The sequence below is a fragment of the Chiloscyllium punctatum genome, chromosome 35, assembly GCF_047496795.1.
Source record: "Chiloscyllium punctatum isolate Juve2018m chromosome 35, sChiPun1.3, whole genome shotgun sequence".
Classification (NCBI taxonomy): Eukaryota; Metazoa; Chordata; class Chondrichthyes; order Orectolobiformes; family Hemiscylliidae; genus Chiloscyllium; species Chiloscyllium punctatum.
In genome coordinates, this window is record NC_092773.1 from 10,855,229 (window position 1) to 10,870,797 (window position 15,569).

At 42.4% G+C, this 15,569-nt stretch overlaps 1 protein-coding gene across 12 annotated transcripts in view; it reads right to left on the reverse strand.

Annotated features, from left to right (window-relative positions):
* The window catches only part of LOC140459645 (AP2-associated protein kinase 1-like), a 130,988-nt gene that overhangs the window by 14,356 nt on the left and 101,063 nt on the right, over nucleotides 1-15,569 (reverse strand). For 2 of the 12 annotated variants that reach the window (XM_072553972.1, XM_072553971.1), the window contains one exon: nucleotides 395-9,650. The exons of the other annotated variants lie outside the window; for them this stretch is intronic. In XM_072553972.1, coding sequence (XP_072410073.1) covers nucleotides 9,556-9,650 — 95 coding nt within the window. In that variant the 3' untranslated portion in view covers nucleotides 395-9,555. Of the gene's footprint in view, nucleotides 1-394; nucleotides 9,651-15,569 lie in introns of those variants that run through there. 12 annotated transcript variants of the gene reach the window in all.

Below are 15,569 nucleotides of genomic sequence, written 5' to 3' on the forward strand. Positions count from 1 at the left end.
TCACCTTTCTCTCTTCATTGTAATGTCAAGGTATGATATTGGGGGTCGTTTTTTTAAACCCTGATAAAACTGCTATTTCTGTGATCATTTACTGGTGCAGCATTCGTGTCTACTATTGATCATACTGTCCGAATCAATTAAGGTGCTGCTGTGCTCTCCATGGGGAGCTTTGTGCTGGAGGACTGGCCAGACTCATGACTAAAAATGAAATTTCTTGGTGTTCACTGTACCACTGTGTTACAAATTCACCCTCCAATCATGGACCAACAAGCTGCTGCTTTATTCTCCCATCAACTCAATTTGTTGGGGGGAAAATAAATCTTAAATTTATGAGAGTTTGCACAATTCATATGTTATCACTATCCAAACCTGTAATCTTTCACAGTGGACTACTGCAATGTTTAAAATAACTTGGCAATAATGATGGAGGAGATTTAAATATCTTCAAATAAAACAAGAACTTCTCAGCCAATCTTCAGCAATGGAGATGAAGACACAATACAAATCTTATTTTAAGATATATGCATCAAAACATTATTTATTGGGAAAATGATCACTTGGATACATTACAATGTAAAGTATAGATACAACGTCATAATTGGCAATCCCCCTTTTAGTCACTAGAATCTGTACAAAAATAGTCTGCTTTGATTTGTAGCTTTACTCTGCTCAGTAATGCTTCAAACATTCACTCTTCTGCACTACTTAATGTCAACAAGCATGCCAATAAGTACTGTGACTGCAGAGAATAGGGGCTGGGGCATCTCTCCTTTAGCGGGAGTTGCACAGGACTCTTTTTACAACAAAACCTTTCCTTGGCAAGCAGGCCATGGTGGTTTGGAGTGGGGTGGGGTGGGGTGGGGTTCTCGCAGGTCACCTGGCTACGCCCCTCTTCCAATTCTGGAAATACAGAACGCAGAAGGGCTTTACCAAACGGTGCCACAAGAAGGGTGATCACTTGCACATTCAACCAGGAACACGACCTCTTCAAGGAGAAAGGGAAACCAAACAAGCAAGGTGCATTCTAAAAGCTCGATCTGGAGAATACACAAGCAGCATCCATGTGGATAAGCAGAAATAAAACATGTCACTGACACATTGTCTGGGTAAGGCAGAGAGAAAGTGTGAGAGAGAGAGAGAGGGAGAGAGAGAGAGAGAGAGAGAGAGAGAGAGAGAAAGAGAAATAATATAGGTAGTTGAATTTTAAAATCTCACAGCCAAGTCAAAGCCTCCTGAAGAGGGTTTCACAATTGCTGTCCTGGTTCTGCCACAATCCCAGTACTGTACAGAGTTTGTTTCTTGTGCTGCTCATGATAAACCCTTTACTTTAATTAATATCCAATGATTTTATTTTAATCCAGAGCACCTCCCTTGGTAAAGGTTTTTGAAGAGTGCACATACAACATACATCACACAATGTATACTAGAATCACACAATACTGCAGCTGGAATAACTACAAGTCACAACAGCATATTCTGATTGGATACAAATACAAAAGCAAAGGGAGATAAGACTGACCTTCAAGAGATCTACTTGCGAACCCACAATGATTTGAAACTACAGTAGCAGAGGTTGCATAGGTTTGCAACACATGAACCTCCAGTGAAACCTCAGGTTGGAGAAAACATTTTAACAGGCAATTCAAATGTACATGATTTCAGTTGGAGTTAGAAAAACAACATTACTTCTGTTGTAAGCAAAACAAATGAGGAATAAAGTGCAGGTTATAAAAATGTGACTTCAGGTTACAATAAAGACATTGACAAGAACAAGAAAAATGCAGCTGAGTGCAGTTATTAGAAGGAACATAAATAAATCACAGCAGGAACTTGAATTAATTATTGAAACAAAATAAGTGAGTACAGATTGGTTTCAAATGGCTGGAAGCTGGGTACTGAATAAGAATCAACGCTAAATGAATAGCGACAGAATGAAGCTGTCTGAATATTGTCACTCATGGAATCTTTCATTTTATAATCAAGATTGATGTCAAAAGTCATTTTTACTCTCAAAGCAAGACCAAATTTATAAAGGCTTTTTCACCACTATTTATAGACTCAAGGCCCACTTCTTGCCAGCTCTTTTTGTGGCAGGTTTTAGTTTTTTGCAGTGTGCCAGCAAGAAGCAGATCAGCAGAATCTGCTACTATGTGCATGACAGATTTCACACAAAATACCTTGGCTTTCCTTCCAGTGCACCCATGGCAAGGTGAGAGAGTCAAAGAAAAGCAATATGAGTTTGAGAGTATTGGCTTGCATTCCCAAGCCAATGTGGATCTTACTAGCATCAGCAGGCTTTGGCAGACGGCAAGTCCAGCAAGATACTACCAGATTGGTACTCTGAACTGATTGCTCCGCCTTGGCCATTGCTGCCCAGTGAAATTGGAGCAAGACACTCATCTTTGTTAGGGTGGCAATGAGGGTGATGAATTACTATCAACTTTGGCCGACATAACGCAGACTGAAATAGCCTCATCGCCTCGTCAGCAGAACCCCTGATCTTTGGCTACTAATGGTTCTGCTCATGATGTTTATAGTCAATATCCACCATGTGCGTCACCATGTAAGGTGCACAGCAGTACTTCACATCCCCGTGTGCAGGAATTGCTCCCGAGATCTGACAAGCCAACTTCACTGAATGCATTGCAAGGACAAAAGAGCATTAAAAACAGTTCCTTTCCAATATCTCTCAAAGCATGGTTCAAGTCACTTGAACTGGAGAGAATTTCAGTCACTGCACAATACTGACCCAATTACAAATGCTCAATTTTGACCAGATCATTGGGACCACATTTTGTTTTTCTCTCCAAGTCAATTTTACCTGTCAACTCAATTTTGGCAGGCCAAAATGAAGTCTTGCAGGTATGACATGCAGAAACTAGGGATACTGAAATTAATGTTATTACTGGTGGAACACTAGAACGAGAATAAACACAATGTAATTCGTCACTAGAAGAGGAAAATGTTGCACAGAACTGGCAATGTTTCCAATTGTTTCATCACATGTCTATCAGATGCTGAAGATTCATTCAGACTTTGCAATCCAGGAATATCTCTGTGTCATCTCTTAGTTAGGTGTATGTGGGTGTGGACGGGAAAGTGAGGTTATGGGAATTCAGTACAGTACACACAGTGGAACTATGAAAGGCAAACAACAAAAAAAAAGGACATATTGGAAAGCTAAGTCAGACAGGTTACTGCTTACGAAATTCATCTCGTCTTTCAAAATGACACAAATGGAATTCAAGTTGAATATACTGACATGCACATATTACTTATCCCACTTTGTCTGATAATACAATAATCTTTATTAACATGTTGACATTTGCAATGGATTTGCCTTTGTCATATTTGTCAGGTGAGAACATCAGGAAGATCCTTCATCATCCCCAGACTTCCTAAACAAAGACCACAACACTACAGGACCCAAGAGGCAGATCCAAGAGGTGATCTTGATAATGAATGGTAAAGAGAACATTCTATGAGATATACCTGGACTCAGCATGGCTCCCAAAAGGTAAGGCTAATTGTGACTACTCACCACGCTACTGTACAAGAGGATAGCATAACTATGGTAGCCATTACATTCTCAAGATTGGCTGAAAGCTTGGATAACATGCAACTTTACAAATTGTTAATTTAATACATGGAATTTGGAACTGGTCCAAATCAAACAAATTGGAATTCATCAATATGGTTCAGCTGAGAAGCAAGTTCCTTTTGGTGTCCCCAAAAATCAGTGTCAAGCTGCCTTGAGTTTATAGCTTTTAGGAATTAACTAGACAGCAGCATTGCGAATATGATGGTAAGGTTGTCAATTACACCCATCCGAACATGATTTAAAGACAGCAGAGAAGCACAACATAATGCAAAGAGATCTAGATGAGGCAAGGAAAGTCATTCAGACAACAGCAAATGGAATTGAAGCTCAGCTATTGTGGTGACATGTATGTTGGTGGGCCAAGTGTTGAGTATGTTCATCACTTATGAGGAACAGTGCTGAAAGTGGTCATGAGAGATAAGAGGTGGAGATTCTATTGTGCACTGACCAGCCACGTTTCATAGCCCAGAGAAGCACGCTGAAACAAGATACTGGGTTAGACAAATGAAACCATTCAGCAGAAATTAAAGTTGGTTACTGAATTAATTGTACATGCCCTTGATTAGACTGCATCTGTCATGATGTGCCAAGATTGGTCCCTTCAACTGTGGGTCGTTTCAGAAAAAGTATAAGGAAACAGCTCAGAATGACTCTATGCATGAACAATGTCAGTTGCTTCCACAGACTGAAAAAAACTGGGTGTATTTACTGTCGAGTAGCAGAGTCTTTAAGCCTTCCTGATCTTTGTTTTCAGCTCTTTCATTGGTTATAGGCATTTATTGTGTTGAATATTTATTGCCCACCCCGAATTTCCCAGAAGGCAGTTAAGAGTCAACCCCACTGCAGTGATCCACATGAGGATCCTTGAAGCAAGGTAGGTACTGCAAGGCCTGGGGCACATTATCGCGCCCACCAATCCCATGTTGATTCAATCCCTTCTCTCTTTTCCTCCCCTTCCTGATATGTTACTGCAGCACGGGTTGGGGGTCTGCTTAACTTTGTTTGCTTGTCAGTTGTTTTGCGAGGCAGTGTGATGCCAACAATGTGGGCTCCATTTCTTCACCGGCTGAGGCTACCAAGAACGACTGTCCTTCTCAATCTCTCTTCTTGCCTGAGGTGTGATGGCCCTCAGATTAAATCACCACTAGTCGCCTCTCTCTGATGACAGGGCAGCCCTTTGGTCAGGTAAGACTCTGGTGACTTGAATTAACTTGATTACTGCACTGCCCCTGATGGACACTGCTTATAACCAATTTTTAAAATTGGTCGAGTGGATGATTTGGTGATGAGTCTTCCAAAAAGAAACAAAGGAGGGACTTGCGAACATCTTGAGTAGGGCATGCTTGATGGAGAGGTTGGTATGTTTCCCTGCAAAAGTTGGAGATATCTGTCACAACAGTCGGGTCTTGTCCCCACCTGACCATTCAGACCTGACACATCCAACCATGACATTCTGGTTACATCATTTCTCCTTCTTTCAACCTGTCCTGTGCTTTGAGCATTGTGCTTGGAGTGCCATTGCCATATTTAGAACATGTCAATCAAGGTTAACTTCTCATTGTTTGAAATGAGGCTGAGTGAATAACTATTAATACCAGAATTCCATTAACGCTGCTCTCAGCTAACTATAAAACAGGGTCACTATGAGGTCACGACAGAAAAATGAAGAAGATTCCAGTTTCTTTATTCTGACCAGGAAAACAGAACTGTCAATAATTTCTCATTTTGCAGAACAATCTGAGGAATGCACACAGTGGCAGAAAACAATGTCTCACACCAATAGCCATACAGTCGACACTTGTTACAGTCACTGGGAAAACTCAACTCAGAATGGAATTCTTCCAGTGATTAAAGTTTCTTCCATACTTCAATGAATATGCAGCTCCCATGTCCACAGTACAAATCTGAACTGCTAAAGGTGTTCACAGCTAAAGGTTCACACTGATCAGGAGGTTGACACCAACAAGTTTGACATGTTGACTCCCTGTGTACCATTCCACACCCTCTACATCGGGGACTAATAATGAATCATACACGCCAGAATATAGCCCAATAATTACATTAACCTAGGAAAACATCAATCCATGCACATTGCTTCTCTGGTACTGAGGCATGCTTTGAACAGCCTCCAACCCAAGTTTCTTTGCCCAGTCAGCTTAATGACAAGCTGAAGCATTACACTAGCTGAAAAATGCCACTGAAAATAGCCAATGATCTCTTCATTCCTCTTTTAGTTCCTAGATATTTAACACTCTCAGCTGAAGACGACAGGAAGAAAATGGGACTGTTCAGATTCACACAGGAAGTTCGTACACAATGCTCACTACTAACATAACTAATTACTTAAACTCATTGCTGCATTGCTACACATCTCACTGAACTTCTGGCCACTGCCAATCTCTTGGTTTAAAACCATTTCCTTTCCTGAACACAAAGTTGTTGACAGAGAGGAGAAAGACAGTTAAAACAAATACACCAATTCTTCCCTTCACCCGTAAAATGTTAAAACCAAAAAAAAAGGATTTAAATGTCAAAGCCAGGTGAACATTGAGTTTTCCTCTGAAGAATCAACTTCCATCTCATGACTTAACCATTACTAATGATGGTAAGTATGAATCAATCATCAAATCCAACGCACTCCTTGGGCATCAGCCTGATTCTGCTCCTACAATGTAATTCCCTTTCACGGAGTTACTTCACATAACACTCAATTGTTAATCAAGGCCCAACGGGAGATCAAAAGTTGAAAAATAGGCTCCTCATGTACATTGCATCAATCCATTTCCTCAGGTCCGGCTTAGCAATCATTTCCAAGAAATTAACATTAGCTTCACGGGCATCAGTCAATCATTAGGTGAAGATCAAACAAAACAAAACCTGCACCTTTTTGAAAGATGCAAGTGCAAAATTAGATTGCAAACTGTTTCAAGGGCAATTTTTACAGTGCCCAAGTCTACTTTCATAACATGGCCTTCTGAAATTCTATCTTGCATTCAGGGAATACATTGTCAATCCATCAATTTCTAATGTGTAACAATGACTTTGAGTAAACAAATACTGCAAATTGCCTTGATTATGATAGATCTTTTGTGGATGTAAGACTCATCTGCTCGATTGGATGTACCACTGGATGGAGCACAACGTAGCCAACTAGTGGCTATCCCCTTTAATTCAAACTCTCTCTGCTACTCGATGGAAACATCACTATTATTTGTACCAGTCGCTCAGATTCAACTCCAGTGGAACTCCATGAGCCCATGTGCCCTTGTCCTGGTCTACAGCTGGATGAGGGAGCAGGAGCAATCACAATACAGTCTTCCGGCAAAAACAGGCAAACAACACACTCCTAATTGCCAAAAAATGTATATTTTTTGTCTCCAGAGAGTCAATTAAATCTTTTGATGCAAACCCAATCTTTTGATGCTTTGGTTAACTTGTTCGAAATTTAATAAGTTGACTGGGAAAATCCATTCTGCCCAAGATCTATTTATTGCCTGCTAATTTCCATTTTGTTGTGGTGTCACATGAATCCTGCAAGTTTCAGAAATTAGAGTCAGGTGACAGTTCAGTACTGGAAGCAATGCGGAAGACTCCAAGTTCCTGAGCAGGAATTCGTGCAATTTGGATCCGAAACAGAGTAGCTGTGCAAAGTGGGAATCTGGTGTCTCGGTCTCTCTCCACCAGAAGGAACTCTTATGGAATCATTGGGACATTCATTACATATTAGTTCACCAAAGATCCACCAAAAAGATTTGAATCTTCGAACAGTACAGAACTGAAGGAGACCATTCAGCCCATTGACGCTGTGCCAGCTCTTACCAAGAACAATCGAGTTAGCCCCAATCGCCTTTGCTTGACTTGTATGATTCATTGTTTTGCTCCTTCAAGGCCATGAATGAACGTGTTGCCACCTGCCTCCCTGACATTACCATGCTTTTTGAACAACGAAGCAAAGATGTACATCAGCGTCAAACAGTTAGCTTTCCTTCCCTGCCTTGGAAAACAATACCCAGTGTACTTAAAGTAGGAAATTCCTATTCAGAGTAAACCACCTCCTGCTACCCCAGAAAAATTTTGCAGAGGGACAAAGCTCTTCATAAAGAAGCACTGTAAGTGAGTAAATTACATGATATTAGACTCGTAGTTTGCATCTCAATCCTTGGGTAGCATTTTCAACTTTGATTAGGACACTCGTCACTTTTAGATAATAATGCAGCCAAACTTGCAATCACTGACAGGGTGTCTTCACAATGTGATTGAAGCTGTGCTTAATTTCTGACAATGCTTCATCTCCAGCCACTCAATTTACAGCAAACTCAACTTCCCTTTTTACAAGTCACAGGATCCCATTGCTTTGAAATCAATCCTACATCAATAAATGCCAGAAATCTAATTTTCAATTCACAAAAGCCAAACTGCAGATCCATATCACTGTGCATTGTTACTGGTGTGAGGACTATCTGATTCAAAGCAGTTATGTGCTATCAGAAACAAATGAACACGAAGGGTGTGCAGGAAGGCAACAAAACAGCATTCAGAATATTTCACACTGAAACATCAGTTCATCCTCTTTCTTTTAGATTCCAGTTTGCCTGTCAAGAAATGAACTCAGCAGAGAAGTGATTTGGATCCAAGTGTCACAGCATTACATGGAACTGCAGATCTTAACCTCCACAACTACATTGTAAAATCTGATTTTGGCAGCTCTGAACCATAATAAAAAGTGCATCAGGAGTAGTTTTCAATTTCCTCAAAGTGAGACAGTGCTTTAAAATGCTGACTGCAATACTTTCCAAGTGTGCAAGGATGCGCATACCTACTTACTTCAGGGTTTGCTATTGCAACCAAACAGTACAGATTTTGTTTATGAGGACAAGAGAGACACAGACAGACAGAAGAGAAAGAGAGGGATAGACGATGAATGGCTTATTTAACAGTGCTTAATAATTTCACCAAAAGAAAGAGCTTGATTTAACAGTGATCTGTAAACTGAAACAAGTCATTGCACAATTGGCCTTTACTGTAACACTGATGAGTTTTCAACATATATTGCTCAAATCTTCTTGTCCAGTGTAGATATAATTCAAGTAACACATCTCAGTTCAAAAATCTTACTTATCTAACTTGAATGACCTTTAAAGACAGCCTTGTAAAGGAAAGAGACAGTGAAAAGATTGAATGACCTTTCCCTGTTCTGTCCATTCCTCGTTTCTTTTTTTTAGCTGAAGTAAGTGATTTAATGGTATGTTAGAGGACAAAACGTTTTCTTATCAACTTTCGGACCTTATGTAGCTCCCAGTCCTGTATATTGTTTTTGTTTATTCACTGGTGCCAAACTATCAAGACAATCAATCATCAGACAGATTACCAGGGTTTTCCATCCTCACCCAGAAAATAAATCATGCCCTAAATCCAACATTACCTTTGGGACATGTCTCAAGTCATGCTAATTTCAATTTTTTTCTGATGTCAAAAGGTTCCATTTCCTCATGAATGTAAGTCAGGGGCAATGTAACTTTGAAATGCAAACCTACAAGTCTTCAGTGTCAAATGCTCCAAAACTCAACAAAGTTGTCAACGTTTGTCACATCATTTCTAGAAACAATCAGACTCTGCTCATGTGCATAAACTATCACATAAACTGTTGATATTGGCAGTTCCACAGTAATCTGGAGCTTTGAGATGTGACAATCTAACCTCAAATTAGTGCAACAGTTTTCTTTCATCCTCATTGCAGTTCTGCCAAAAATGTCAAGAACGAATCTATTTTAATCATGGAAAAATGTCAGAAAGGACATGCTGGTTAAATAGGACACAACAGTAAATAAGACAAGAAAATGGAAATGTAGCTCAGTTCCTCAGTTAGTAAAGCCCTCGTCACAGGTTGCACGGAAAATCCAGTGGGAGATGGAAATGTTGATGCAGAGGACTGCTGAACTTAACGCTGTGCCATCCTACAGGTCTATCAGTTGATCCACAAGCAGTAAAGACCTAGCTAAGTTGGGAAGACTGGATTCAGAGCTCCCACTGTTGTTTCTAGAGTGGCCACCTGGAAGGGCAAGACAAATTGATTTACATCAGGATGCAAAGAGTTAACATCATGAGATAAACAAAATGCCAGAAAATACACAATAAGGGGGAAAAGGTGAAGAAAATTTCTAACAAGCTTATTTCATGTGATGCTGCATGAGTAGTGTTAAAACCAAGTGTAGTCTGAAGTTGGATTCAATGTGTAAAGGTGAAATGAAGCAAGCTTAGCAGATATAATTTCACAACATGAAGTGAATTCTAAGTTCTGTCCTTATTGTTGCATTGCTGTTTGAAGTAACCACCCATCACATCAACAATGCAACCTCTTCTCTGTGAGCTGGTCACAATGTAAATGCACCCATGCCCTTCACCTCCTCCCAGACTTTTATTTCTCCAGCCCCCAACGCCACATCTTCACCATGGATATCCAGTCCCTGTACACATCAATCTGCCATGATAAAAGACTCCAAGCACTCCGTCTCTTCCTCTCACGCTGTCCCAACCAGTGCCCTTTCACTGACACCTTCATCCACCAAGCTTAATTGGTCCTCACCCTCAACAACTTCTCCTTCCAATCCTCCCACTTCCTCCAGACCAAAATGGGAGCCATGGGCACCAGTTATGCCTGTCTCTTTGTTGGATACGTGGAACAGTCCATCTTCCGCAGTTACATCGGCACAATCCCCCACCTGCTCCTCCGCTACATCGATGACTGTATCGGCATTGCCTCATGCTCCCATGAGGACGTTGAACAGTTCTACCCTTTACCAACACCTTCCACCTTGACCTCAAATTCACCTGAACCATCTCAGACACCTCCCTCCCCTTCCTGGACCTCTCCACCTCCATCTCCGGCAACCGACTAACCACAGACATCTACTACAAGCCCGACTCCCACAGCAACCTGGATTATACCTTGTCCCACCCTAGCTCTTGTAAAAACGCCACCCCTTATTCCCAATTCCTCCGCCTCCGTCGCATCTGTTCCCAGGATGACCAATTCCACCTCAGAAAGTCCCAGATGGCCTCCTTGTTCCATGGTCACAATTTCCCATCTCATGTGGTTGACGATGCCGTCTAGCCCATCTTCTCCACTTCACACACCACCGCCCTTGAACCTCACTCCTCCCAATGCAACAAGGACAGAACCCTGCCTGTTCCTCACCTTCCATCCCACCAACCTGCGCATACATTGCGTCATCCTCTGCCACTTCTGCCCCCTCCAAACGGACCCCATCACCAAGGATATATTGCCCTCCCCACCCCATCAGCGTTCTGGAAAGACCATTCCCTCCATGACTCCCTCATCAGGTCCACACCCCCCAGCAGACCACACCCCACTCCTGGCACCTTTCCCTGCCACCGCAGGGGAAGTGCAAAACCTGTGCCCACACCACTCCCCTCACCTCCGTCCGAAGTCCCATGGGATTGTTCCACATCCATCAGAGATTTACCTGTGCCTCTACCAATGTCATCTACTGCATCCGTTGCACTTGGTGTTGTCTCCTTTACATCGGGGAGACAGAACGGATCGTTTCAGAGAACATCTCTGGGACACTCGCATCCACCAACCCCACCGCCCCGTGGGTGAACACTCCAACTCCCATTCCCACTCCGCCCAAGACATGCAGGCCCTGGGTATCCTCCACTGCCAAACCCTATCCACCCGACGCGCGGTGGACAAACACCTCATATTTCGCCTTGGGACCCTCCAACCACAAGGGATAAATGTGGATTTCAAAAGCTTCCTCATTTCCCCTCCCCCCCAATTATCCCAGTCCTAAGCCTCCAACTCAGCGCCACCCTCCAGATCTGTCCATCACTCTCCTCTTTGACCTACCACCTTCTCCCTCACCTTCATCCACCTATTGCTTTCTCAGCTACTTCCCCCCCCAAAACCCCACCCCCTCCCCCGACCCATAATCCTCATTCTTGAAGGACATATGCCAGAAAAGCCAATTCTTCTGCTCCTCAGATGCTGCCTGACCTACTGTGCTTTTCCAGCAACACTCTTGATCCCAATGTAAATGCATCCTATTTTCAGCAATGACAAGTTTACAGAGGTCACCCCAATTATAAATAAAGGCAAAGGGATTTGCAACAAAAGAAATAAATGACAGCAATTCCAGAAGCATAAGACCATGAAGTATACAAATGCTGGTGTCATTCAATCCAAACTCTATTCTTCAATTCATAATATTGACCAAACATTGTAATATACGTAACATTACAGGCAGTATCATTTTTAAACCTTGGAAGATTCTGAAGAGACAGGAAAAGGTTGATAAAAAAAAAAGACAAATTACCCAAGTGCTGATCATTTAACATCAAAATTATTTCCAAATAATTTTTCTGAATAAACTGAAGCTTGATTCACAAAAGTGACCCTCCACTGACAGTGAAACTGTTTTTAGCAGAGAATGGATGAGAAATGCAAGTTCGATGTGAAATTGAGCTCAACCGCAGCATTGATCGTAAAAATATGGAAAAGTGAATTCCCCTTAAAGTGACATGGTCAAACAGTTCAACTGATTGTTATTGTCCATGAACCATATAGTTCAGTGTGATCACAGCTTTCATCCCCGCTTTCGGATGCCACGTTTGATTTTAGTTGCTGTGATTAACTTCGCAAACTTAAGCAGTGTTCCAGCTATTCATCAAACTCGGCTGGAAAGTTTGCCGGCAAAAAAGGGACTTCATATCATGACGACAACTTGGGAAGAAAGGGCAGATTTGCATTTATGCAGCACCTTTTCTGATTCCAGCACATCCCGAAACATATTACAGCCTGTGTAAAGTGTGGTCACCTTGGCATCCTACTTTTCAAGGAGCCAATTCTCATGAAATGAAAAATGGAATGAAGGACCAAATCCAATGAGTGCAAAAATGTTTGAGCAACAATGCTGGAGGGGACACTGGGCGATCTACCGTGTGCCTTTTCAAATGGTGTTGCGGAATCTATCTTCGTTTTAGTTTCATGGGTTACCAACAGCTTGCAGAGTGCAGCACACATTCAAGACTGCACGAGTGTGTCAGCCTGGCTTACTGACCACGTATCAGCACGATAACCACCGAATCAAGGGTGACACCTTATAAGATGGCCACAGTCCTTGAAACGGAATTTGTTTCGAGGTGGTACTTCATTTCAAATTGCGATAAATTACTGAAATAAAGCCAAGAAGCAACATGCCATCCTTTCAGCACTCAACATGCCTGGCACCAATTCTTTTCGAATAACATTTTTCTGATAGTATGAAGCGACTGAACTCTCGAATTTCTCCGTTTTCTGTGCAAGAGTTAAAGTGCGACGTGTTCAACTATTCAAGGCTTAATCATTCATCAAAGTATGTCGGCAGATCCCAGCTTTCCCAAGAAATAAAGCAACATTTCAGGAATAAAAGTAAACTACATATTGAATAAAAAAACACAGGGCCATTTGAGGAACATTCTTTTACACTGGTTCAATCTTGACAGCCTTTTGAGACAATCCACATAAAATAGCCCTTGTAAATAGAGGTACAGTAGCACAATGTGTGATGTCTCACTCTCGAGGTTGGAAGGCCTGGGTTCAAGCCCCACTCTAGGACCCAACAGCCAAGGAAGATATGTTTGTAACAGCCTAATTGGTTAACTACCAGGGTGTAAATTCTTCCAAGATATGCCAATTGCAGGCAGTGAGATCATAAGAGATTCCTCGTCAGCCAGGTCATGGAAAGGGCACTGAAGGCTTGACTGCCACTATCCACAGCCTCACGCACTGTGCCACAGCATCTTTCGTGACATGGGCTATGATGAGAATATCATGTGGATTGTCCCAAAAGGTTACCGAGATTGAATCAATATAAAACAATGTTCCTCACACAGCCCTAGCCGTTTTATTAAATATTTAGTTGACTTTTCTTCCTGAAATGTTGCTTCCTTTCTCAGGAAAGCAGCAATGTACACATCTGTTGCCAGAGCAACCTGGACTTGGTTGGCCACAAACAGCAGAGGGTCGGATCCCCATTCCAACTGGGATGGATTCTAGATCTGCCTCCCCTTGCTGTCCCTTTGGCAGAGGGTGTGGCTGCTGTGGGTTGGACCAGTTTTCAGATGCATGCGTCTGTGGCAACCTGAGGTACACAGTTGGAAAAACACAAGACACATGCAGACTGTGTGAGCTACATTCTGCTGGGGGAATTTATCAACGCAAATTATCTTCTGCATAAAAGTGCTCCTTTGGTGAATTAATTTTATAGTATTGTGCATGAGAAGAGAAACCCAGAAACCAGGTAAACTATGAAGGCAGTCTTGCATGACATCAGAAGACTGCAACATACCACAATGCTTCAATTCCACATTCCCAAAAGAGCCAAGAGGCAGATGAACAGGTAGCTCTGTTTATCAAGTCAGTTTAGCGTAAAGGCACAGTTTATTGAGTGAACCAAAAAGCATCGAGTTCCTGTTGCATAAACTAAGCGCAAAAACTGTGGCTGCTTTAGAACATAGAAGAATACAGCGCAGTACAGGCCCTTCGGCCCTCGATGTTGCGCCGATCAAAGCCCACCTAACCTCCACTAACCCACTATCCTCCATATGCCTATCCAATGCCCGCTTAAATACCCATAAAGAGGGAGAGTCCACTACTGCTACTGGCAGGGCATTCCATGAGCTTACGACTCGCTGAGTGAAGAACCTACCCCTAACATCAGTCCTATATCTACCCCCCCTTAATTTAAAGCTATGCCCCCTTGTAATAGCTGACTCCATACGTGGAAAAAGGTTCTCACGGTCAACCCTATCTAACCCCCGAATCATCTTGTACACCTCTATCAAGTCACCCCTAAACCTTCTTTTCTCCAATGAAAACAACCCCAAGTGCCTCAGCCTTTCCTCATAGGATCTTCCTACCATACCAGGCAACATCCTGGTAAACTTCCACTGCACCCATTCCAGTGCCTCCACATCCTTCCTATAGTATGGCGACCAAAACTGCACACAATATTCCAGATGCGGCCGCACCAGAGTCTTATACAACTGCAGCATGACCTCAGGACTCCGGAACTCAATTCCTCTTCCAATAAAAGCCAGTACGCCATATGCCTTCTTCACTGCACTATTTACCTGGGTGGCAACTTTCAGAGATCTGTGTACATGGACACCAAGATCCCTCTGCCCTTCCACACTACCAAGTAGTCTACCATTAGCCCAGTAATCCATCTTTTTATTACTCTTAACAAAGTGAATCACCTCACACTTTGTTACATTGAACTCCATTTGCCACCTTTCTGCCCAGCTCTGCAGCTTCTCTATATCCCGCTGTAACCTGCCATATCCTTCCTCACTGTCTACAACTCCTCCGACTTTCGTATCATCCGCAAACTTGCTCACCCAACCTTCTAAACCTTCCTCCAGGTCATTTATAAAAATGACAAACAGCAATGGTCCCAAAACAGATCCTTGCGGAACACCGCTAGTGACAGCACTCCAAGATGAACCTTTGCCATCAACTACTACCCTCTGTCTTCTTCCAGCCAGCCAATTCCTAATCCAAACCTCCCACTCACCCTCAATGCCATATCTCTGTATTTTCTGCAGTAGCCTACCATGGGGGACCTTATCAAACGCCTCACTAAAATCCATATATACCACAGCTACCGCTTTCCCCTCATCTACCTCCTTAGTCACCTTCTCAAAGAATTCAATAAGGTTTGTGAGGCACGACCTGCCCTTCACAAAACCATGCTGACTATCCTTGATCACATCATTCTTATCCAGATGTGCATAAATCCTATCCCTTACAATTCTCTCTAAGACTTTGCCCACAACAGAAGTGAGACTCACTGGCCTATAGTTACTAGGATTATCCCTACTCCCCTTCTTGAACAAGGGAACCACGTTTGCTAGCCTCCAGTCCTCTGGCACTACTCCTGTAGACAAAGAGGACACAAAAATCAAG